Source organism: Protopterus annectens, chromosome 12.part0 (assembly GCF_019279795.1).
Source record: "Protopterus annectens isolate FY-2018-M chromosome 12.part0, PAN1.0, whole genome shotgun sequence".
Classification (NCBI taxonomy): Eukaryota; Metazoa; Chordata; order Ceratodontiformes; family Protopteridae; genus Protopterus; species Protopterus annectens.
Window position 1 is genome coordinate 1,523,400,598 of NC_056746.1, and position 27,559 is coordinate 1,523,428,156.

General features: G+C 40.5%; 1 protein-coding gene across 2 annotated transcripts in view; it reads left to right on the forward strand.

Moving 5' to 3' along the window:
* Window positions 1–27,559, forward strand: part of XYLT2 (xylosyltransferase 2) — a 1,085,626-nt gene that overhangs the window by 69,322 nt on the left and 988,745 nt on the right. For both annotated transcript variants that reach the window (XM_044090487.1, XM_044090488.1), the window contains exons 2-3: window positions 23,824–24,304; window positions 27,105–27,280. In XM_044090487.1, the coding sequence (XP_043946422.1) occupies window positions 23,824–24,304; window positions 27,105–27,280 (657 nt within the window). The remainder of the gene's footprint in view (window positions 1–23,823; window positions 24,305–27,104; window positions 27,281–27,559) is intronic.

Below are 27,559 nucleotides of genomic sequence, written 5' to 3' on the forward strand. Positions count from 1 at the left end.
GCCAGATAAAAGGTATTCCAAACTACTGCGGAGACTTGATGGTCCAATGTTAAAGAATTATAATAATGTGTTATTGGAGTAGTGCATCCCCTTGACAGTGAAACTTTTTTTTTTTTTATCAAAATGACCTATGCTATTTTAACATTAATTTGAGACCATTGTCTTTGCACCAGTTAACTCTTTGTAAGCCATGCTGGATCAATTGCGAGTCAGTTGAAGATCTAATAGCAACACCTAATTTAGTTATCTGCTAACTTAGTTAACCACAGGTCAGAAGTAATGGCCTGAAGGTCTGAGAAATGTATGCCAAATAGGAGAAGACTGAAACCTTAGCCCTGTGGTATACATCTGGTAATGTGTTTGCTTTCAGAAGTGGCACCTATTACTCTAATCACATGTGTTCTGTCAGACCACCAGTTAGCTATCCATTGCACAATGCAAGGATTTATATTCACATTTACAAGTTTGTCAATAATGCCACCATTTAGCCATCCATTGCACAATAATAAGGATTTATATTCAGATTTACAAGCTTGTCAGTAATGCCTGCATGGGGGAATAGTGTCAGATGCCTTAACCAGGTCTAGATGTGCTGTATGCATTACATAACAACTATCCACTACTTCAGTTACTTTTTCAATGCAATTAATGAGGTTAAAGAGACAAGACCTTCTTTTGATAAAGCTAAATTGACGAGGATCTAGGTTTGAGAAATTTTCATTGTCTACATTAATGAAGTCTGAGGTAATGCTGTCCATAGCTTGATGTATGAGGTAAGTGAGACTAGTGGGTCTGTACTTACCAGGGTCTGTGGTTGGGCCACCCTTGTGTAATGGCATTACAGTGGCAGTTTTCCAGGATTCAGGAATGTAACCAGTGGAGAGGCTCCGAGGGGCTCAGAAAGGTCATATTTGGCAATGATATAATCAGGCAGCCTGTTATGTTGTCAGGGCCCATGGATAACGTATTCTGAGCTTTTGAAAGGGCTGAGAAGACTTGTTCTGTAGTAATTAAAGGGGGGGTTGCTGGAATGGCTGCGATTGAGAAACCTGTGGCATAGCTATAACTGTGGGCAGAGTAAAATTTGTTAGTTAGGATATTCGCTCTCTTTAGGCAAGAAAGTGTAATATTATTGTGGACTAGCGCTGGACAGTTTTGGGCGTTAGTTCTTAATTTCCTGACATAGTTAAAGAAATACTCTTTCGAGGTTCCTTTGTTTGCTTAAATATGCTTCTAAGGTTAAGCAATTTCTTTCTCTTGTTATGTAATGTATTTTACCACAGGGGGTTGTTTTAAAACTTATTGTGTTTGTTGTGGATGGGAACTGCATTATCAGTAACACTGCTTTAGTGGCAATAGAAGTTGGAGACACAGGTAGCAGCTTTAGCAATAGGCTTGTTCAGAGGAGGATTACAGCAGAATGTTTGTCATCAGGTAACTGAAGAAGGTTTGCTTTTGAGAAGTCTCTAAATAACAAGCAATTTACAGCAGAAGTGCCACTGGTTTTAAAGGAAAAGGCCAGTAAATGATGGCATGATTTAATAAGACACGATGATACATCTGGAGATGTGTAAGAAGTGCTCATAATTAATGATGATTGGATCGGGGATATTGGGGCCTCTAGTAGGATGGTTAACTGTTTGTGGAAGAAATTTAGCATTTATAATGTCAAGGAAGTGCTGCGCATGCATATCATTGGCTGTGTAAGTCAGACAGTTTGATAGATAGTGAAGTCCCCCGATAGAATGGTCTTGGGTTTAATGAGAATTTCATGTAATGCATAGCTATTACGTTCAGAAGGGGACATAGAGGGTATTCTGTACCTAGCAATGCAGTGATAATTAGTCTGGTTTAGGGTGATTTGGATTTCTATGAATTCATTTGTGGCCTCCCAAGGAATTTGTCATGAGGTGTTATCCTTCACAAATACCGATATGTCTTCACAATTGCCAGTGGGTCTGAAGATGTGATAGGTGTCACACCCAAGAATAAAGATAGTGCTTCCATTGTTCTGAAACCATGTTTATGTAGCTACTCATCTAGTTTCAGGGAAGCCTCAAGTTCATGCATTTTTACTAAGAGTCCTGGCATTGAGCAGAGCCACATAATGTGTTCCAAATTGGACTTTATTAGGTTGGAATGCCTATCAGATGAACTCTGCCTAAAAGAGGCACTATGGGGAAAGCAAAGGTTTTGACCAGAATGGGAAAGCAGGAAGATTTGTCAGCCTTCTCATCCTGAATTGACACATACTGGATTCCCCTAGAATAACACCAACTACATTGCCAGTTTATCAAAGCTAATTATCTTGTCTTTGAATCTCAGCATCATTCTGGATGATGTCAAAACACCACTCCTACACAGACACATACATAGTAAACCCAGTCATACAATATGTACACTTAGGAAGATATTTTTGCTTCATTTGATAAAAAATGGATAGTGAGTGGTAAAATTTTTATTTATGCATTGTGCTATGATGTGAACAGAACTGTAGGAGAGATTTTATTTATTGTGATAACTGTTATCTCTTGGCATAGTTTCTTATCTGCTTGATGTAATATATTTATTGCTTTTGTTTACTGGGAAAGTCTGAATGGGTGCAAGCCCAATTTTCTGCAGAGGGCAGGGGAGAAATGCTCCATTTTACAGAATAAGTAGAAGGCAATTGTATAAGATTTACAAACTAAATGTATATACGTACAAAGACTAGTAATGATATAACAGATATGTGTTTAGACTAACCTTTTTCTTTGTTCAAAGAAGCATTCTGCTCCTGTTACAAACTGTATTTTTAATATAGTTTCGAAACTGTCTAGTGTGCTTTCTTTTCTAGTTTCAGCTGGCAGACAGTACCATACTGCTTGGGACAATAAGAATTTTTCACCAGTAATGATTTTGAATCTGTGTCTAACACAGATAACGGATATGTGGGGGTAATCGCCATCACCTCTTATGGAGGAACTATGTTGTCTGATTTGTAGTCTGGATCTTAGTGGTGGGTAGTGTTCTTGATTTGAGAAGTTTGAAAATTAGGAAAACAGAAAGGCTGCCCTTTTACTGATTAATAGCCATTTGTAGTCTTTCACCAGCTGTGAACATTGTGAGATGAGTTTGCTATTCTATATGATGAATATGTGATGCTACTGTTTTTTTCTGTAACTGTTTGGGTGAGAAATGGACCTTCGAGGTTGTTTTTTCTTGCCTGAAAAATAAAAATGTTTGTTTTCTCTGGTACCATTCCCAACTGGTTTGCCTTTGTAACATTTGCATGTTCGCATGTCTGTGTGTTATTTTTTTTCCCCTGGAGTTTCTGATTTCCTTCCGTATTCCAAATACATACTGAACTGTGAATTGGCAATACTCTTGTTACTCACATATGTATCTGTGTGTCTTTGTAGGTGTACACACACACACACACACACACACACACACACACACACACACACACACACACACACACACACACACACACACATGTCCTATAGTGAACAGATATAATGTTCGGCACTGGTTCTTTGACTTATTCCCATTGCTTGCTGGGATATTAACTGTTTCCATTGAAACCCTCAACAGCAAAAACAAGCAAGTTATTCTGCCATATTTAATTTTATTTATTTCCTTCTTTAGTGTTGACCGTTTATCACTACAACCAATGTATTAGTGAAGCTGACTTTTCATTTGAATCTTTGCACTGCCAAGTATATATTCAGATTTATTGGTGGTGCTGCGGTAGCGTTGTCGCCTCACATTAAGACACTGTCCGGTTCAATTCTCAGCTAGAGCGTCTTCTGCGTGGAGACATGCGTGAATGGGCGTACCTTTGTTGAAGGTTGTGTGTCAGGGCTGGTAACTCGGCACGTAAAAATCAGCTACCAATCATTAGCGGACTGGAGTTCCGCTGTGGCGACCCCTAACTGGGAAAAGCCGAAAGACACAACAACAACTTTTATAATGATGAAAAGCAAAAACAAGTATAGTTGCAGTCAGTATACCACAGAATGACACTATAAATCACTAATGGCCGATTAATATACCATAATAATGTGGACTTCTTTAGAATCACATAGAGTGCAAAAAGGAGGGATATATATACACAACCTGAAACTCGATTCGAAACAATTAATCAATAAAATCATGAATTTAAAGGGGCCAAGTCATTGAATGTAAAACATTACTTGCTTAAAAGTTCTTTAGCCTAAGCACACCATGTTAAAAACTTCATAAAAACACCATAAAAATATTAATAAAAATGTACAAAAAATGTTATATAAAATTAGACCTTAAAGATCAAATGGGCTGAAGGGAAATATTATCATTGATGCCTGGGGGTGTGAAGCATTCACCAAAGGTTGTCACTTGATTTCTTTCTCTTCCAAAAGAACCTTAACATCCCCCCAGGCTCACCCTTTATTTGTTCTAAGATGGAAAATTTAAACCAATAACAACTAGGGCTAATCATAAGATGTTTAAACAGGGCATTCTTTATATTCTGCTTGCTGATTTGATACAAATGCTCATAAATTCTATTCTGAAGGACTCTGTCAGTTTTGCCCACATAAAATGCTGGGCAAAATTAACATGTTGGCAAAATATACCACCTTCTTAGATAAACAATTACCCTTTTTAAAAAACACCCTAGTTCTGATGCAATTTTCTAAAATCAGAGACTCAAACTCTATAATAAAAGAACATTGCTTACAAAACCCACAACTTTGTGCCAACAGACTGTGAGCTTGACTTTTTTCCTTTTCAAAATTTGTTTTTAAATTGGGCCCAGTCTTAAGAACAAAATTAGGACTGTTGCCCAACAACTGATGGATCTCTGGATTACCTCTTAAGATTTTCCAGTTATTCAAGAATATATTCTTTATATCACTAAAATGTGGGCCTTACTCAACAGTAAGGGCCTTCTCATAGTTAACATCGTGTTTTGTAGAACTATGCAGCAAACCCAGACCTAACAGGGGTTTATACTTAACACCCCACTGTGATGTGACATAACTCTTTACTTCATTGACTAGAGTGGACAGGTATCCCCACTTTAAAACCATGTTACCAATCAGGTCTATTTCTTTTTTTAACATCCTCCAAATGTGATGTCATCCTGGCAGCCCTAATACACTGCCCTTTAATAATACCTTTTTCTGCTTAAAAGGATGACAACTTGAATATTGTAAATAAGAGTTGCTAAAAGTTGGCTTTCTATAAATATTAAATTTAAATCCATTATCAATATGTGAAATCATAGTGTCTGAGTACCGAATACTATCCTTGTTCATACTAAGTGAATTTTTAAAAAGGAAGAAGTTTGATTTAAATAATTCACAAATTCCATAATATCATTTTCCAACCCACTACACAAAATAAATATGCCATCTAAAACTCTCACATACATTTTGATGTGCTTAAAATAATTACTTCCAAATATAAACATAGATTCGCATTCAAGCATAACTAAATTAGCAAAAATGGGGGCACAAGAGGACCCCATTGCTACTTTTTTAATTTGTTTGAAATATTCCCCTTTGTAAAAAAATAAAATTATTCTCTAAAACTAAGGCCATCAGTTCTTGTAATTAATTTTGTCACCATATAGTACTGAATGTTTAATCATACTACTATAAAACAACTCCAAACCACTATATTGGAATCTAAGTAAATAAATCAATAACACCCACAGTGAGAAAAATCAAATCGTTAAACCATAAGTCATTTCTTAAACATCCTAAAAAAATCCCAGGAATCCACTAATAAATGCTTGACTCCAGAATATATAGATTTTAGCCATCTATCTACAATACCCCTAGTGGGCATGTCTTAGATCCATGTCCAGAAACAGTGGGACGGAATGGGGGCTTTGGTACATCCTTGTGGATCTTAGGGATGCCAACAATGATGGTAAAAAAGTTGTATTCATAATAAATTAGTCCTCCTTCAAGAAAATATGCATACAAATAGGAATCAATCCTATTATAGGGTATATTAATTTTGTTTAAATATACTGGAACATAAGTTCTACATTCCCTGCCCATATGTGTGTATGTATGTGTTGATAAATGTGCATATATGTGTATATATTTATATATGTACATATATGTTTTTAGAAGAGTGTGTATGTCTGGATGGATAAAGGTGTTGGTAAGCAGGAGTGGAAAAAGTGGGTTGAGAATGTCTGTCTGTAAAGAAATTTAAGTCTGTGGAATGACCTTCAGTAGAATTTGATAGAGGTTTGAAACTGGAAGAGGGTTTTTAATGCACGTCTTTAAGGGTGGGTAATGTTTACTAAATTATAGGAAGACTTAAGAGGGAATAAATGTAAGGTTCTTGGGTTGGCTGAGGAATTGGGGGTGAGAGGACAGCTAAGCAAGTAGATGTAAGCCCTCACAGTAGCAGGAGACCTCAGTCTATGCAGGCAGTTTTCGCATAATGAGGCTCAATTAAAAATCTGTCCATTGCTAACTGTGTACTAAAAATGCTTATTTATTAGTTTGTACATGGAAACTCATTCCTAGCCCAAATTTAAATTAACGAACAGTAGATAAACTATTAAAAGTGGGTGGAGGGGGGGGGTAGTTATGGTAACTTCTTTAGCCTGAAGTAATGCAGTTGCTAGCTTTTACAAACAATTAATTGAGAAGAAGATGCAGGCCTTGCTAACAAGTAATTTAACAGGGATTGCTAGCTCAATACCAAATAACAGTAAAGATATACAGCAGAGTTAACTTGTATTTCCTGCTTCACATGCCTTTTGCAAGTTGAAAAATGAAAGTAGATTGTTGTACTCAAGGGGTTCAGTGGTAGATATGCGATGACATAGGTTCATAGGTTCATACTAGGCTATCTACCCTAGGGCATTTATAAGCCTAGCCAGAGCGTGTGTGGCTTTCACCACCCCTTAGGATGAGAATACTATACCCATTAGTTTGCTGTGCCTCTGTCCAGCAGTGACACAGAGATGATTCCCGGGGTAAACCTACGATCTCCCATCCACTCGTCAAGATTTCTCTTGAACAGAGTCAGTGAGGGGCTCTGCCTCACATGGACTGGGATTCTGTTCCATAGTGTAGGGAGTCTCTGGGTGATGAATCTGTCCCTCCAGCACGTCCTATTTATATCCGTGTTGAGGTTTAAGTCTCTTGCTCTCGTGGCTCTGGTGGATTTGGATTTTTTGAGGTGGAGCATGTCCATTAATTCCGGATTGGACATGGCCTTGTATGTCAGGCACAGATCACCTCTGAGCAGACGGTATGTGACTGAATAGAGCTGGAGTTTCTTCAGTCGGGCATCGTATGACATATGTTTGAGCCCCTTTATCCTTTTGGTGAGGAACTTTTGGGGTCTTTCCAACTGCTGCAGGTGTCGGGTAAGGCACATTCCGAATGGGACGTTGTACTCAATCATTGGTCTGATAAGTGAAGAGTACAGGGGTACAATGACCTCTCCTGATCTGGATGTGAATCCCTTCACGATCAGGTGGGCAATGTAGAAGGTCTTCCTAACCACTTTGGCAATGTGAGTGTCAAAAGAGAGGTTACTGTCAACTTGGGTCCCCAGGTCCCTGATAACTTCTTCCGTGTTTAATGGATTACCACCTATGTGGTAATTAGGGGTTACCTTGTTTTTCCCAAAGGGTATGGCTATACATTTTTTGGCATTTAGCTTAAGGCCATGGCTCTGGCACCAGTTATCCATTTCTATGAGACCTCTCTGGAGGATGTCTGTGTCTGATGGAGTGTCAATTATGGTGCCCAGTTTGCAGTCATCTGCAAATTTTGTCAGCCACAATCCCCCTATGTTTGCCTGCACTTCAGAAAAATAAATGCCGAACAAGAGGGGGCCCAGGACTGAGCCCTGTGGGACACCGCTCGTGACCAGCTTACAGTCTGACATGGCACCAGCAACTCTAACCCTGTGTGTTCTGTCCTTGAGCCAGTTTGCAACCCATCTTGTGACATATGGGTTTACATCTAAGCTGTTGAGCTTTTCTATGATGCCCGAGTGGGGTATTGTGTCGAACGCTTTTGCTAGGTCAAGGTAGGCTGTGTGAACTGCCTTACCCTCATCAATGGCCTTAGTGACTGTTTCGAAAAAGTCGACCAAGTTCAAGAGGCAGGATCTGCCCTTGACAAAGCCAAATTGGGTAGGATCCAGTGTCTGTAGGTCCCCAATGTCTTTATTTATGAGTTCCATTATGATCCTGTCCATAGCTTTGCAGACCAGGCTTGTCAAGCTTATGGGGCGGTAATTTCCAGGGTCCGTAGAAGCACCACCTTTGTGGAGTGGGACCACAGTTGCCGTACGCCATTCTTTGGGTACATATCCTGTAGTAAGGCTAAGATTAAACAGCAGCCTTATGTGTGGGTTTAGTTCCTCATTGAGTTCGTGTAGCACACAGCCGGGGACACCGTCCGGTCCCATTGATGCTGTGTTTTGCTTTAGAGAGAGCAGCTCTCACCTGGGCATCTGAGATGTTTGGGAGGCTAGACTCTGGTGGGATAGATATTTCTCCTTTTGGGGGGGAGGGAAGGGAGACATTTACACTGAACCTGTCTGCCAGTATGTTGGCAATGTCTGTGGGTTCAGTGATTTTTTTTTATCATTTTGGACTAATTCTGAGCATATCTGGGAGTTTCCACCCAGGTTTCTAACATAGCTAAAGAAGGCCTTATGATTGTCTTTTGTGTCATTAGCGATTTTTCTCTCAAAGTTGGCCTTGGATGATTTTATGAGTGATCGTAGTTTTTTGCTAGTATTGATCAGAGATGCCTTCCCTTTTAGGGATTTTGCTCTGTCATGTAGTAGCTTTCTCCTCTTGTTGTAGAGTTTGTTTATGGCTGGGGTCCACCAGACCGGCGCCTGCCTTTGGTGGAAAGGGTCTTGATTTTATTAGGGATTGCTTGATCCATACATTCCTGGAGGTGCTCGTAGAAGGCATTTGTAAGGGTTTCAGCAGCGTGGGTTGTGGTTTCCACTGGCTCGGGGGCCTTGAAGGATACCACTCCAGTCTTAAGAAGTGTGAAGTTTGCTTTTGAGAAGTTCTTCACTGTGGTCTTTTTGCTGGGGTGGGGGCGGGATGTGGATCTCCAATGAGATTAATTTATGGTCTGATCTCACCAATGAGGGATATACTTCTGGTGTGGAGCATTTTGTCCCCATGTTTGTGATGATCAGGTCTAGTATATTTTCTCCTCTTGTGGGAATGGTGACTAGTTGTTCCATAGCATTTGAGTTTATGAACACCAGGAACCTTTGGGCTAGGGTGTTGGGGCTTGAGTAATGTTCCCAGTCTATGTTTGGGTAGTTGAAGTCGCCCAATATGATGGTGTTTGGAGAGACATTCATACTCTCCAGTGTCTTCAGGAAGGCTGTGTGGGTTTCCTGAGTTTGAGAAGGTGGTCTGTAGCATGCTACAAACTGTAGGGCAGTTTTACCTGTGGTTAATTGCACCTGGATGGTCTCCGATGCTTCGTGCATTGCCACTAACCTGGAGGTGTGGGTATCCTTTATGAATATGGATACTCCCCCTCCTTTTGTGGTTCGGTTCAGATTTTGGGGCCGGAACGCATGATATGAGGTATAACCTGATAGTGCTGGGGTGCTCTCAGGAGCCTTGAACCAGGTTTCAGTCACAGCACAGACATCTGTGTTCTCCATACTGAGGAGGGCTTCAAGGGCGTGCATCTTGAGGTTTAGACTTCTGGCATTGAGCAGTATTACCCTTAGTTTTTCTCCATTTTTGTTTTCTAGGGCGGTAGGTTTATCATTTGAGCCTTGCCTAAAAAAGGCACTATGGGGGTGGCAAGAGCCTTTGCCAATATCCGGAAGCCCAGGGGTGACGGGTGCAAGCCGTCCCTTGCGAAGCAGTGTGGCTTGTCAAGCATGTCATCCCAGGCAGACAGACATTGGATCCCCTTAGAATGACACCAGTAATTAAGCCAATTATTAAAGCTGATCATTTTGTCTCTGTATTGTGGCATCATTCTTGGTGAGGGTAGGATACTGCTCAGGGTCAGGGTCATACCGGCCTGGGCTACATAATCTGAGAGCTCCTCTATGTCTCTTTTCATGTAGTCCAGGGAGGTACATCTCGGGTCGTTCACACCGGCATGGACAATGACTGAGTCATACTTGTACTTGCTGTGGAGTGACCTGAGTGCTTGTGTTATGTGGCGGATTCTAGCGCCTGACAGGCAGCTTACTGTGATCTTTTCCTTGTTCAGTCTGGTGAGTGGGACGTCAGTGTGTCTGACTATGGAGTCACCTCTATAACAAGTGTGTCTGGCATTGTGTTTGGCCTTAAGGGCTGTGACTGTTTAGCACACTGACTTTGAGAACTATGTGTTGCATGTCTTATGTCTTGAGGTGGCAGTTGCTTGGGTGTCTGCTGTGTTTTAGAAAAGAAGAACCCATAGCATCAAATATTGCTTGTTTATATTTGCATCAATAATTTCAAAAACCATACTGCATATAAGGTATTAAAAAAAATTCATCTTAAAGTTAACACAATGGAACATTTTGCTGTATTGGTAGCTGACCTCTGTCTAGTGCAGGTAAAGGCATAATAATTGTTCTTGTATCTATTTATACAGACATAAATTTCACATTTTTTCTGAATCTCTCAACAGCTAAGTAACACAGACAGACTGCTTAGGCTCATAAGCATAAACTCTGTCAGTTGAAGAAAAAATGTTGCTGACAGTAGTGACACCTTGAGTGGTTGCTGAGGTATTCTAAGTTGTTTACAAAATATTGCAAACATAATAGTTGCTGTATTTACTGGTGACTTACAAAATTCAATTTAAGAGGTAGAACCTAAAGAATACTACCACTGTAAAATAGTTCGTACTAAAGAGTTTGCCATTTACACTTCTTTAATGACCACTATGGTTTCAGAGATGTGGACATTTTATCCTTGCAATCACTGCATTTGACCTCAGCATTGCAGGAGCTCTACCACAAGGCCCTAAGTCTACAAGTTAAATGAGAATTTTGTCATTGTTTAATGTAGGCATATTTATCATGAAGAACCTTGCTGCGTATTAACTTTTAATCAGTTAAATACATGCCTGCTCTGTGATTGAAAGTCTCTGTGAAATAGTCTGTGTACTGTAAGAACCTGTTACTAAGTTGGCCACTGTCCCTTTTTGCTTAACTTGTAGACTGCAATGCTTATGCCAGGTATTTAGTCTCAGGAAATGACAGACCTGTTTTACTTGCATCTCTCTGTTAATTGATTTGCTCTGGTTATAAATTGTGCGTGGAAACCCCACTCTGCTTTGATTCACTCCCCTACCCTACACCCAATTCCCACTCACCCCAGTACTCTACCATTATACTTCCTCCACACACATTTCACTTGTGGCTCTTATTCCAAAACCCTCCCCAAATTACCTTACTACTTCTATGCATACACTTCTTCTTGTACCAGCTGTCTTTCTCCATCCTATACTACACTGCACTATATCTGTTTATAATTGCAGCCTTCCCTAATAGTACCTCCTGTTCCACATTGTATCGTTTCCTTTTCCCAAATAAACTGTCGCTTCTTATTCTGACTATATCACTATACTTTAGTACCGCTGTATTCCTTACATTCCAGAGAAAATTCTAGGACCAGCTACCTCTCTTCTTTTTATACAAAATATTTCTGTCCTTACCTATTTTCTTCCAGCTCTCAGAATCCACCATCACTGAATCTCCTGCTGTCCTGCATCTTCTTGTTTCCTTCTTCATTGCTACTTCCCAACTACCTGCCATCTATAAAATATAGATTCCTGTACTTTAATTCTGCTACTCTTCAGCTTATTCTCGATTTTCTTCTCCTACTGTGCTATCTTTCATCCTACCATGACTCAATAATATCTTGCAACATCTCTCCAACTCTGTCCTAAACCACTATCCATACTTCCTCTTTACACCCTTCACACACATTGCAACAAACCTATTTAATATTGCCCCTCACCTTTATTCCAAATATAGGTTGATTAATTGCACTTCAACTCAAAACAAAACAAAAATTAAGTGCAAGAATCCTCTCCGAAAACAAGTATGCATAATGCAAGAATCTTTTCCAAAAACAAGTATGCATAATTCCTTAATATACTAAAATCCTTCTAGGAGGAGATATACACCCTAATCCTAGCCCCACTTATTTAATCCAGCAACAGCCAATCACTAACTCTGGTGATCTAACATTTATTGCAAGAAAAATTAGAAGTTTAAGAAGTAACACTGCCTGGATTATCCAGTATAAGTATGATGTTCTTGCTGTAACTGAAATTTGTTTTAAACCTAGCCTAAACCACTCTGATGCTATACCTCCTGGCTGTAATATCTGTAATGACCATATAAAGAGAAAAGGTTGTGGTATTGTTTTAATATTTCCCAATACCTACTGCATTTTCCATTGCAGCAAAGCAACACCAAACTTCAGTTCAGCAAAGCTTCTTCTTGCTTTCTTCAAAATAAACAATTATAACAAATATGTATTACTGTCCTTTGTATTCCTCCTGGTGACAGTAAAGCTATACTGGAAGATATCCTACAGTTGGATATCCATAACATTTCCACAAAAAAAATATTACTATGTGATGTGAATGTTGGTCAGACATGAACTCTTAACTTCCCTTCATTAGAATGAACTTGTATCGTTTCACACAACTAATTAATAGCTCCACACATTAAAGCAAGAAATCAAATTCTCTATTAGACTGGATCCTAGTATCAGACCCTAGCAAATACTACACCACAGGTACAATGTCAGACTCTGAGTGATGATCTCCCAGTCTATATGACTAGACATCTCACACATCCAGTTAAACAGCATATATATAAAACAACACGCAATGTTTACAAGTTTAACCCAGAAATGTTCATTACTACACTGTCATGTATTAAATGGAATGCCCTAAAAATCCTCCTCTTAGATGATGCTATAATTGAATTCAATACAACTTTTCTAAATACCTTTGCACCTCCAAGAATGAAGAGACTGAAAACAAATAATGCATTTCCGCTTCCAAAAAGAGTAGAATGCAAATGAAGGGTAGAGAAAAAGTGGGGTAAGAATGGCAAAAATATGTTTGTGTCTTTTGGCTTTTTCCCGGTTAGGGGTCGCCACAGCGGAACTCCGGTCCGCTAATGATTGGCAGTTGATTTTTACGTACCGGCTTGCCAGGCCTGACGCACAACCTTCAACGAAGGTACGCCCATTCACACACGTCTCCACGCAGAAGACGCTGTAGCTGTGAATTGAACCGGACAGTGTCTTACTGTGAGGCGACAGCGCTATAAACCACATTAATATCTTAAACTTCAAAATGCTTTGTATTTGTACTAAAAAGCAAATGAAGACAAAAAAAAAAAAAAAAAACTAATAATATAATGGCTTTACAACACTAAAAAATGTTGGACCACCATTAAAGAAATCTTACATCCCAGCCAAAAATTCAACCCAAAACCCTCTCCTGATAACTCACCCCTCGAAACTGCAACACATTTCAACTCTTATTTTATAGACAGTATAGCATCTCTAACCAAGCATTCCTCAACATCTAAAGCCAACCCTTACCAACAGCCACATATCACCACTCCCACTTTCACCTTCAAACCTGTGCCCACATCCTATATAAAAATACGCTTAAATTTAAATGTGCCCTTCAAATAGCAGCCAGTAGCATTACCTATCCTATCTCAATCCTTATAAATAGGTCAGTCCAGGAATTCCACTTTCCCTCTCTCTGGAAAAAGTCAATCATTATCCCTCTGCACAAAGGGGGAAATTCAACAGACATTTTTAGACCTATAGCAGTGTTATCTTCCCTCGGCAAAATACTTGAAAAATGTATTCAGAAACGATTGCTACACTATCTCCAGCAGGAATGATTCCTATCTCCTACACAATAGGGCTTCTGCCATTCACGTAGTACTAACACTGACCTTCTACCCTACATAGATACTGTGAATAAAGCTAGAGATAATGGCAAACTAGTCTCTTCCATATTTCTAGACTTGTCTAAAGCCTGCAACACAGTTTGCCATAGCAAACTTCTGCTTCAAATGCCCTCACTAGGTCCCTCTCAGTCCTCCCTTCTGTGGTTCAGAAGCTATCAGTCTTCCCTTCTGTGGTTCAGAAGCTACCTGTCCAGAAGGTATCAGTCAGTAAAATGGCACTCCATGCTCTCTCCTTTCCTCCCAGTCACCAGCGGTGTATCGCAAGGTTCTATCCTTGGTCCCCTCATCTTTAACATTTTTACCAATGTCCTCTATAATTCCACACAACAGTCCACCCTGATACAATACACAGATGATTCCATTCTTATTTGCACGTCTGACAACATGGTACACCTCCAAAAAATTACACAGGAAACTTTAACAGCCACTGAAACATGGCTTTGTAACTCACAACTCATGTTCATCCCAAAAAATGCCAGATCCCCCCCCCCCCCCCCAAAATCCTCTCATGGAAAAAAAGTTGATACAATCACTGAAGTCTCTTCTCATAACAAACTATTGGGGGTGATTGTGGATGAAAATCTTACATTTGACCTGCATATTCAAAATTGTGTAAGAAAAACTCATCAGAAACTTATGATGCTTTACACAGCCAAAAAGTTTCTCACCGACTCAACAAAAACTATACTTGCTGCTACGTATCTCCTCCCCACTCTACTTTATGGCACTGCCATCCTTACTAACCTCCAGACTTCAAAAAATTGAACAACACTATAGCAAAGTTGCTAAATTTGCAGCACATACCCCTTTCAGAACCTACCACTATATAGCATTGAAAAGCCTTAAATGGGTAGAACTTCCACATCAACTAACACATACACAACTTACCACCATACAAGTTTCCAGTCTCCATCTGCCTGTCCAGCACTAAAAACATTCTACACAACTATGTTCCCAGTCCGTCACTGTAGTCCAGTGACCAAAAACTCCCGTCTGTCTACAACCCTTGCAAATCTGCTGGGCATAGTGTGTACTCATACAAGGTTGATAAGGCCTGGAACTCCTTACCTGTGTCCATCAGGTCTATACCCTCCCATCTTTCAAAACCACTTTGAAAGACTTCCTAGCTTAAATCTGTCTCTGTTCTTGCTCAAAACCAGAGTAAACTATATATCCGTAAATGTGAGTAAGTATCTTTTCATTCCTTAGATCGCCTTACTATCCCTTCTTACTTACTGCTAATTCTCTTCCCTGACTTTCTCTGTAAATATGTTATAAGCCTGTTTTTCTCTCACATCATATTTTACTTCCTATTTATATTCGACTAATATACCTTTAATTTGTCTACAAACTATCTAAAATTTTTCTAAATATTAAATGATTGTCATGTACCTTGTATCGATTAACCAGTGGTTTTATATTATGTCTAATCTAGTGTAATTATTTAAACTGCAGATATTTTTTTATTTTTGAAGATTGTAAAATTATTGTTCTTAAAATGTTTTGTAATCATTTGGAGCTTTTTTCCCCGTGCCTCTGCTGAAAATGGGTTTCTACGCAGTTGATTTTTCCCAGTGATGAAATATCAATAAATTAAATGAATGAATGAATGTGAGAACTTAATTTCATTCTGTCAAAATGCTTGGGATCCACACATTGGAAATTACAATGCAAACTTCCACAGCTCCATTGGAGGAAATGAGTTAAGGAGCTTCAGAAAATGCAGTTTATAATATGTTTCGTATTTAAATATTGTTTTTTTTTTTAAATAAGTATTAATATTGTTAGACTGTTAATATGGAGTTTGACAGAAAATGGTTTGAAGTTTAATTAAGTGCAAGTTTTGTAATGTAAAGAAACAATGAGTATTTTCCTTTCATTGAAGGGTTGTGGGCTGGATAATAGTTAATGAGTTGTCTATTTTGTTTACAGTACTGGATTTGTATGTATAACTGAGGAGCACAACCCGTTTTTTGTTTTTACTGGTGTTAAGGTATACACATCAAAAGCTTGGTCAGGTTTGAACTCTGTTATACTTTAGGATTTTTATTGCAGAAGGAGGGTTGACTCAGTTTTGCTTGGCACCATTACTCAGTTATTCATATTAAGAGAGACCAAGGCTAGGGCCTTTATAGGTGAATACTAGACTAACTGCCCCGAAGGACCATTTTAAGCATAGCCATGTTATCCCATTAGGCATTCAAAACACCCTTACCTTGATTTTTATTCCTGTACTTCTCATTTGTGAATGAATGAATGTATGTTTCTGAGATTATACTGTTGAATATTGAAAGGAGATCTTACTTGAAGGATAGGACATTTAGGCACTGCCTTTGTCCTACTTTGTGCTATTGCACAGATCTTGGTCCTGTGGTCAATTTCCTTATTCCCATCCATTGATCTAAGGTACATTTGAATAGGTACAGGGATGAGCTTTGTTTTACATGGATTTGGAGTCTGTTCCAGAGTTGTGGTATCCACTGGATGTCCTTCAAGGATGCATCTGCAGTCATAACATATGGGTTGTCCTGCCTCAGGCAGATTCCAAAGTCTGGGTCTGGCCTCGGCTGATGTCGCACTTTCCCCAACGTCAGAGCGTCTGGGGTATAAAAGCATCAGCCGACGCCATTTTCCTCCGTCTTTCTTGCCGTGCGGTGCCCGAAGCAGAAGCTGTTCGCAAGTGCCGGTCGGTCAGATCCAGAGATTTCAGCTACCGAAGACTTCGAAAAAAGCTAAGTACCCTGTTGGGGACTCTTTCTTGCCTCAGCCGATGTCAGACAAAGTAAATAATTGTTTAACTTGTGGGAAACAAATACCTCATAAGGATTTCCATTCTTACTGCCTTCCTTGCTTAGGCCCAGACCACGACGTATCAGCTTGTTTAGCCTGTGCCTCCTTCAACCGACGGACTCTTAGACGTCGGTCGGAGTTTGCAGAGGAATTTTTTGGAGCCGCTTTTGCTTATAAAATGCCGTCGGAGACTCCGACTTCGCATATGGTCAAAAAACGCAAGGAAAAGGACCGACATTCGTGGCCCGCGGTTTCGGCTGAAACCACGGCTAGGCCTACCGCGAGTGTCTCTGTTTCGGCCGAAACAGAGTCCACGGCGATTCCTACTTCCGAAACCATACTTCCGACCACCGAGGCCAGAGAGGCCCCGGCTGAGTTAGCTTCAGAACTCCCTACCGAAGCTAGTGTTCAGGAATTGTCTGACACCATACCTTTGGACATTTCTACCCCTGCACGTGGGGCAGCTAGGCCCCCAGCTTCTATGTCTATTAAGGCCTTCTCCAGGGCTAAAGCTGCCAAACTTTCAAAAGCTTTGCCTGCCAAATCTACATCCCAGAGGCCTTCCTCTAGTTCACAGATCCTCAGCCTTGCTGAGGACCTTATCTCCTTAATTAGGGGTTCACAACCTCACCCAGACAGGGCCTCTCAACCTCCTCCAGACAAAAGGCCCAGGACTGAACCCTCTGAACCTCACTCCTCAGATTACTCCACGGATGGATCTGATTTGTCAGACCACCAGGAAGGGGCTTACTTGCCTTATGAGGATTCAGATGCAGAGGAATCTATCCCTTCGGCCTCCCCTCCTGAATAATTTTCCTTTGGGGAGACTTTACACTCCATGAGAGAGCACTTTCAATGGCAAGGTCAGGATTTCTCAGATTCTAGAAAAAGATTAAGGACCTTTTTGCATTTGCCTCAGCATAGGCCCTTAGCTATATCTCCTGTTCTAAATGTAATTGATGATGTGTACAATGATGTCAGTACAGCCCCTGATTCTCTTCCTCCGGCCCCTGCCAAAATTGACAGATATTACAGGGTCCCGGAGTCTCATTTCCATCTGTATAAAGCCCATGCTGCAGACCCAGAAACTATTTCTCAGGGCCCTAAAGGCGTTGCAGCCGCTACTGCCAAAATCCCCTACCCTCTGAAAGAGAGTCTAGAGCTTTAGAGAGATGGGGAAAAAAGGTTTATACATCTGCTACTCTTTCTGCCAGGGCATTAAACTGTCAATTCCATATGATACAGTACCAAGAATTTTTGTTAGATCAACTGAATAAGAAACTTTCTTCTCCTGAACCCTTGGACCGTAAATCCCTTCAGGATTTGGTACATAACTCGCAACAAGTTAGTAATCATTTTTTAAAATGTGGCTATGATGCACTGGAGGCTTCATTTAGATCAGCTATGACTGGGGCAGTTATTCGTAGGCATGCCTGGCTGAAGGAGCAATCTTTGCCAGACCATGTCAAAGCTAAACTCCTCGATGCTCCAATGGAGAAACAAAATTTATTTGGCTCCCCTGCACAGGAGATTCTAAAAAAGGTTGAAGAAAAAGCAAAATCTGTGCAAACAGTTAAAGATTTCCTGCAAGTTCAACCACTGAGGTTCAGTAGAAACTGGCCTACAAAGAATTGGTCCTTTCCAGACTCATCCAGAGCACAGAGAGGCAGGAACAGGCGCCCTAGAGGCAGAGGTCAATCGAAGGGCCCCTACAGAGGCAGTCAGTGGCAGCCTGCCAACCAGAGGAGTAGTGCAACAGCTACAACTACAACCACTACTACAGGACAGACCCAATGACTTGACTCTGATTCCGCCTACCAGGGATCAACTGGAAGCACCCTTGGGCGGAAAGCTGGCTTTATTCTCAAAAAACTGGCATTGCATTACAAAGGATACATGGACATTGCAAATAATAGACAAAGGATACATGTTTCACTTCCACACTTTGCCAAAAAGAAGCGGAATGCCAAACCTTCCACCAAACCAGAAGGCAGAGGCTTTAAGACAAATCAGCAATTTACTTCAGATGAAAGCTATAGAAAGGGTACCATGTACACAACAAGGCCAAGGATTTTACTCCAGACTATTCCTTGTACCAAGAAAAGAAAACCAATGGAGGCCTATTCTCGACCTGTCCGCACTGAACACTTATCTCATTGTGCCAAAATTCAAAATGCTGACCCTACAGCAACTTCTTCCCATGTTGGGCAAGGAGTCTTGGCTGGTGACTCTATATCTCAAGGAGGCATACCTGCACGTCCCTATCCGACCAGATTGCAGAAGACACCTCAGATTTCTTGCAGGATCAGAGCATTATCAATTCTCAGCATTGCCCTTTGGCTTATCTACTGCGCCCAGAGTATTCACGAAATGCCTGGCATCAGTAATTGCACATTGCAGACTTCAGGGAATTCAAATTTATCCATACCTGGACGACTGCCTAATACAAGCGGACAACAAGAAAAAATTGTTAAAGGACTTGGCCTATGCCATACACCTGCTACAGACCTTGGGATACACAGTCAACATCCAAAAGTCAAGACTAGTACCATCCCAAAGGATAACCTTTTTGGGTGCAGATTTGGACACGATCACCCAGATGGCTTTTCTCACAGAAGAAAAACAAAAACAACTTCCAGATTACTTCATGATTCTGACAAGACAAACTCAGCTTACTGCAAGGAAAGTCCTGCAGGCCCTGGGTTACATGGCATCCTGCATAATTTGAATCCCACATGCCAGGCTGCATATGAGGAAATTACAATGGTACCTAAGGAGTGTATGGTCTCAACACAGTCACAGTCTAGAAACCATGATACCAATCATTCCATGCATTCAAAAGGAATTCCTGTGGTGGGCTCAGGCCTGCCAGTCCAACAGAGAGTTGCCTTTCAACAAACCAAAAACAAGGCAGACCATCACCACGGACGCCTCAGACCGAGGATGGGGAGCACACATGGAGGACAAACGTATCCAAGGCCTATGGCCTCAAGGGCAGCTAAGCATGCACATAAACCAAAAGGAAATGCTGGCAGTGAGGCATGCAATCGAGGCATTCAGACCCTTCCTCCAACAAGGACACCTGTTAATAAGGACAGACAACACCATGGTCATGTGGTACATAAACAAACAGGGAGGCACACATTCCTACCCTCTATGCCGGATGGCTATGAATCTGTGGAATCTATGCCTGAATCTCAATATCCAGCTGCAGGCCAAATTCGTACCAGGAAAAGAAAATGCACTAGCAGACAGCTTAAGCAGAACTACCATGGATGCTGCATCCAGACATCTTCAAACTCATAACAAAGACATGGGGAATGCCGGAGATAGATCTGTTCACCTCCCCACTCAACCACCAACTGAAGACATTCTGCTCAAGGACATACCACCCACAAGCATGGAGGGTGGACTCTCTCTCTTTCAGCTGGAATGCCCTAACAGTATATGCCTTTCCACCTCTCCCATTGATGTACAAGGTTCTACTGAAGATCAGGGAGGAACAGCCAAAAGTGATACTAATAGCTCCGGACTGGCCAAGACAACACTGGTACCCACTATTGAGAAGCATGTCTCAGGCAAATTCATGGCTCTTCCCCTATGGCCTCTTCTTCTAACACAGAACAATTTCAAGACCCTGCATCCCAACTTGAAAACATTGCAGCTAACTGCCTGGAAAATTCCTTAAATCCCAACCAAACTGTTTTATCTCAGAGGGTGAAGGACATTATCCTGGAGGCTCGCAGACCTTCCACAAGGAAGACATACTCAGCTAAATGGAAGAGATTTCTCATTTGGAGCACATCAAAGGGCACAGATGTCACAGTGGCAAACCTAGCACACATCCTAGAATACTTAGCAGAATTGTTCCACAATGGCCTGTCTTATTCTTCCATTAAGATTCATGCTTCAGCAGTTTCAGCAGAATACAATATGGATCCACCTATCTTCTCACACCCTCTTCTCAGGCAATTTTTGAGAGGGATCAAAAATGTTAAACCTCCAAGAATACCCCCTCTACCTGCATGGGATCTCAATTTTGTGCTGGAAAAACTGACACTACCTCCTTTTGAACCAGCAGCATCAACAGACCTACAGTTTTTATCTTGGAAAACTGCATTCCTTCTGGCAATCACTTCAGCAAGAAGAGTATCTGAGTTACAAGCATTAATGGCAGTGCAGCCTTTTCTTATTTTTCACCAGGATAGAGTGTCACTAAGAACCAATCCTACTTTCATGCCAAAGGTGGTATCTAGGGTATCCTTGAACCAAGCTATTCACTTGCCTACGTTCTTCCCTAACCCACAGAACAAAGGGGAAAAACTTTTGCACACCCTGGATATACACAGACAACTACGGTACTATTTGGACAGAACGAAAACTAGCAGAAAAACTGACCAACTTTTTGTAGCATATGCAACTGGGGTGCAAGGAAGAGCAATTTCCAAACAGACAATTTCAAAATGGATAGGAAATTGCATTCGCTTTTGTTACTCCTTTCATGGAAAGACAGTTCCTGAAAATATCAGGCCTCACTCCACAAGGGCCACAGCCACCACTACAGCTTTCCTACGAGGGGTGGCTACCAAGGACATTTTAGAAGCTGCTACTTGGAGCTCCGTGCATACATTTGCCAAGCATTACAATCTACCTTTATACTCCAGATCCCGAGCAGGGTTTGCAACTGCAGTGCTGCAGGGGATCTTAACTACACCATCCTTCTCTTAGTACCTCCTCCCCCAGATTGGCTATGGTATTTTACCCATATGTTATGACTGCAGATGCATCCTTGAAGGACATAGTACAGTTTTGTACCTACCATAAATGTAGATGTCCGATAGGTATGCATCTGCAGTCAGGATTACCCACCCTCCTTCCCCTCTGTGGTATTCCTAGGGTACTTACCCCTCTTTCAGCTAGCTGGGGGAATCTATTATGGTGTATTTGTTTGTTTATACATGTATATAATTTGCAAATGTTTGGAACTTTTCAGCATTTATCCAAATTTAGCCTTCCTAGAGGCACCTGGCATCTGGGGCAAGAAAAACTGAGGAAAATGGCATCGGCTGATGCTTTTATACCCCAGACGCTCTGACGTCGGGGAAAGTATGACATCAGCCGAGGCCAGACCCAGACTTTGGAATCCGGCCGACCGAAGGGCTGCCTGAGGCAAGACAACCCATATGTTATGACTGCAGATGCATACCTATCGGACATCTACATTTATGGTAGGTACAAAACTGTACTGTTATGTACTTGCCCCTCCAAACCATTTTATTTATTTTGTAGGAGAGATTAGGGTCTCTGGATTAGGTATTTCTGATGCCGTTTAATTTGTGGATGTGCAAGAAGGTTCATTACCTCTGGGTCTGAGAATGCCTTGTAGGTCAGGCACAGATCACCTCTTAACAGTCTGTAAGAGACAACAGTGGTAGAGCTTTGAGGCGGCCCATGTAGGTAATGTGGTTTAGTTCCTGTATCCTGTTTGTGAGGAACCTCTGTGGGTGTTCTTGTCACATATAGCTGGATCCATGATAGGCCTGATGACGGCCGAATACAGTGGGACAATGACATTTTGGACAAGAAGCCATCCCTTTGCTTGTAAGCTAGGAAATATAAAAGGACTTCCTCACAGCAGTAGACTCATTTTGGCCAAATGCTACATCACTGTCTCTGTGTTTTAAATCTGTAACTATGGGATTGACTCTTAGGGGTGTATTTTCAATGTACTAATTCCCAGGATAGTCTGTTTCTCAAAGGATAAAGTAATGCACTTTTTGGTATTTAGCGTTCGTATATTCTGGCACTAGTTAATTGTCTGAGACGAGCCTTCTTGGAGGATGTTTGAGCCTTTTGGGGGTTTAGTGACTGCACCCAGCTTATAGTCGTCTTCAGATTTGGTCAACCAAAGACCCTAGATGTTTGCTTGTACTTCTGAGAAGTGGATACCAAACGTGTGGTTCCAGCACCTAGTCCTGTGGGACTCCACTAGTGATTTGTTCTTTTTGTGAGGTAGTCTCCCTAGCTTTACTTGTGAGCCACTTGGCAGTCTAGTGAGTGACTGATATGTCCGTCACATAGTGTTCTAACATACAATTATAAGTTTGTTTTTGTAATAAGTCAGTCGCAGTCACAGTAAACGCTTTTTATTTTTAATCATTTATTTTATTTATTAAATGAGCTGGAAAGTCTGGTAAACATAGCAGAAATGCAGGAGACATAAAGAGTGTTGTGTAAGCATAAAATTTTTTTTAAATGTATATTTCCTGGTTTTATAGTCATTTAACTCTTACTGCTGTGCTTCTTGGAGGGAAGGGATGATGTGTTCTAACTTCATAGAATCTTCGTACTGAAGTCCCTTCATTTTACTTGCCTTGTACACAACTTCAGTGGTAGCATATTACATGATTTTATATCAAAGCTAGGCAGCTGTTAAAATGAAACCATGAAATATGTTTAAAAAAAATTTTATTTTTTTAGAACGACCTTGGTAGTGGAAGTATTCATCTGTATGTATCCATGTAAGAATTAAACTTTTGATAAAAGTTTGTTCTTGGGACAAAAATATGATATTTTTAGCTTGATTGTGTAAATCCAAAGTGCCGTAACTTTGTTCTTAAAATACACTGTTATAGAAAAAATAAACCTACCACCTCTGTGAAATGTTGTGACCTTTGTAGCAGTCTGAAATATTCAATAGTCTCGCATTTTTAGACCAACATATTTCAAAGATGGTAAATATAAAAAAGGGGAGGATCTGTCATAGACAGATCCTCCCTGAAACATAGTATTTTGAAGACTTGTATGCTTGGTTTTATGGTACCCAGTGAGTTATTGAGTAACTGTACATGCTGAAGGATTCATTTAGAAGTAGTCTTCGTTTTTACGTACTTTCTTGACAACTGCTAAAAGGAAGGTAGCACTTCCTAAGTAAGTGCATGCTGTTTTACACCTCTTTTTGCAGACCATATTTCGTGCATGTTTGGATGGATGTCTTTCAACTGATGCAAGAGCTGCTGTTTACTGATATCTTTCTTTCTTTCCTTTTTTTTTTTTTTTTAATACCCTGTCTTGCAGAAGACAAGGCAGAAGAAGGCAAGACTGCCTGGACAAGGTGAGACTGCGAAGGATGGGGACAGTCAACGTAGCATACTAGGGCGAAAACATAGTCGAGTAAAATTGGTGACTAACAATCCAGGAGCAGTGGGAGCCAAGGGTTGGCAAAATAGTTCGGTAAAACGCAGGTTCTCCAAACGGTTTAAAGCTCCACCTGGAAGAGAGAAAGAGGCTCAGAATCATGACTTTTCTAGCAGTCGAAACCTGACTTTTTTGAAGCTTTCCATGGTACAGAATGGGGATATTGGCAGTGTAGAAGGAGCACCACAACCCACCAATAATGACTTTGTGCCCGAATGTGAAATTGTTGGGAAAGATGCTTTGTCAGCCTTGGCTCGTGCAAACTCGAAACAGTGTCGACAGGAGATTGCCAGTGTAGTGTGCTTACATCAAGCTGGGGAGCTGATGGTGCAGTCAGTGCCACGTTACTGCACACTGTCTGGTGAGTGTGAACTTTGTGCTGTAAAAAAATTCATGCCAGTTTAACCGTGTGAAATGCTGAAGTGTTCTGATGGTAAGTAATGAGCCACATTTCTTATCTTTAGCTCTGCAGTCCATGGCATTAATCTGGAAGTACAAGAAAAGGTGGCAGACAGAACATTTTTAAGTAGATTTATAATAACAATGCTTACAGGAAAAATATTAGAGTTGTTAAGGATGTGCATGACAAAAGGTAGTAGTAACAGAAAAGCAGCCCCTCTATACTGTTGCCATTTCAGGTCTTCTGTTTTCAGTTCAGAATTCCATACAGGGCTCTTTAAAATTTCCTTCAAAGACATGCTGGAGAGAGAGAGAGAAAATTATTCTAAGCAACATATACCTGAAAAATATACTAACCTAATTATGCTAACTGAAGGCATCTGCTGATAAACTCTCTATATTAAGTATAAGTATTCTATAGATCTTTTCACCGCGGCGTGGTACTGCGGTAGCGTTGTCGCCTCACAGTAAGATGCTGTCTGGTTCGATTCTCAGCTAGAGCGTCTTCTGCGTGGAGACATGCGTGAATGGGCATACCTTCGTTGAAGGTTGTGCGTCAGGCCTGGCAAGCCGGTACGTAAAAATCAACTGCTAATCATTAGCGGACTGGAGTTCTTCTGTGGTGACCCCTAACTGGGAAAAGCCGAAAGACACAGAATTCTATAGATCTTTTCAATCATTCTATAGGGCAGTGACATGGAATTTGACTTTCCATAAAGTACATTCATATACTTTCATTCATAAGTATGCTGTTTTGCATTAATTAGAGGAAGTGAAAGACAGAGGGAGCAAGTTATGTTGAGAGGGAGTGAGAGCTAGTGTCTTTAACTAAGAAAATGGAACAAATGACTGCATTTAACCACTTCTGTGTTGGAAGACAAACAATCTTCCTTTCAGCACTGGCTTCACTTCTTAAACGTAGTAATTTAACAAAAAGTAAGGTTTTTCAAAATACTGTAAAATTATTTTTTTAACATTATAATCATATCCATTTCTTGTACTTGTGGAATTAGGACGTAGCTTTTTGTTGTAACAAAAAAGCCAGTTTAGACACTGAGCCACAGTTTTGATCTTTTGCGTCTTCACACCTCAACTTAAGCCATGATCAACATCCAGGATTTATCTTTACCTTCTGTAGTGATGCTGGCCTTGAGTCTCGCCCTTCTGTTCACATACTCTTTCCTCATTTCATGGTAATGCTGCCACCAGCTGAGTATTACGGCAAACCACGGACACTAATTATGGTTTACCTTTTAAAGTAAGTCTGTAAATGTGTGAAGTGTGGCATTTAGCTGTGAGCAATCTGTATTCAATAGGCACACAGCAACGAATGGTCACTACACAAGATTCTGTATACACACCCTTTACCATTGATATGTAACTTTAACCAGGAAGGTGGACAATTTTAAACCAAGTCTTAAGCCTTTTCCCAGCAAGAAATAGTACAGATTGTTGATACTTAAAGCACATTATAAATATTAATTTGCACATAAACATACATTGCTGAAGTACTCAAAGGAATTTTAAATTATGTATGTCATCATCAGAGTACAGTAAGTAGAAATTGTTCAGGTGAGTACTGTTTCATTAGTGTAACATTATGGAAAAATAAAAGCAAAATGATTTTATGCAAGAAGAGTTTTACCCTTAGGACAATAAGTGAAGTACAGAAAAGATAACTAAAAATGGTAAGGACAAATATGTTGAGCAGGTGGTATGGAGTCAGTAGGTGTAAAATTTAGCAACTTTGAAATATTTGTTTCATTCGTGAGGAGTGAGTCAGTAAGAGGAATTGACTCGTGCCCTGCACTTCTGACAGAGTTGCATGTATTTTCATTCTGCACATTGACGGTTTTGCTGAAGTTAGGGTACAGTGCTGTAGCTTATAAAGATTTGAGCCGTTTCCAAAGGATTTTGGAATAGTGTGTATCGTACTCGTATAGGTAGAGGTTACGTTGTTATTGTGTGCATGTAATAAACAATTGAAGGGTTTATATATCCACTGTTAATTTACCCCAATGATTTGAAACCCATTGTTCTTAAGCTGCTGACTGCGGAGACTACTTGTGAAAAGTATGTATGTGTTTTTCTTTTCATAATAGGGCTTCTGCAGTGATGCTCCAGTAATATGCAAGTTTTCATTTATGTACAGTTTGAGGATGCATGAATGGAAACAGTGCTGGGTGTAAAGGCATTTCCTTGATTGTACCTTCCATGTGTGACTAAGCAGGATGCTCTGTATTTGCTAGTCCATAATACATTACTGAATTAATTGCCATTAACATATGCTAGAAGTGCACAGAATTCTTATCTGAGGTGTTTATAAACATGATGCATGTTACCTTCATATTCTGCTGTTATACAAAAGGGAGAGTAGTTTCTGTTCCAAAGTCACTCTTTGCTGATGCAGCAAATGTTCTTTACATCCAAATATATGAAATCATCTGTCCATCTTAACCATCTTTTCCTTGTGGGTGTCCTACTCAAATGATGGCACCTAGTTAAAGTACGCATTAGTTGTATGAGATCATTATGTCTGGAACTTGTGACCTTTTTTCAAGAGTGCAGTGACTCTAGAAGTGGTTATATTAAGTTTTGGGAACTTATGTTTTATGTGGTGGCTTAGTCCCACAAAAAAAGATGATATCGAAAAGCAAGCTTTCATTCACTGTATTTTCTGAACTGTCTGCTTTCATCTTACTGGCACAAATCCTTTCTTTTGTACTGTGCTAATTTTCCAGTGTTCTGTTTCTTTGTCCTAGGTAAACCCAGCCCTCTCATCCAGTGGGATATTATTGCTGAAGATCTGGCATCTGTGCAGAACCCTGTGCACATAGCCTATGTCCTGGTTGTGCATGGCAGGGCAACTCGGCAATTAAAACGAATGATTAAAGCCATCTACCATAAGGATCACTTTTATTATATCCATGTGGATAAGGTTTGTATCTGTAAGGCTCACCTTCCATGTAATGTTTGTTATTAGAGGTGCTGTTTTCTTAAGCATAATTCTTTTGTTAGAAAACAGTGCAATCTATTACACTCCGTAGTACATGCATCTGTGCCTGTTTTCATTTGCTTCGCTTTCCTTCTACTTTTGTTAGTGACACTTATGGTGGCAGCAGACTAAGCAAGGCGGACTGTCCTTTTGGAAGCTGTCCAAGAATTCCTAGGCTATCCAAAGGATAACATCCATTCAGTGTCCCTTAGCTTTGCCCAA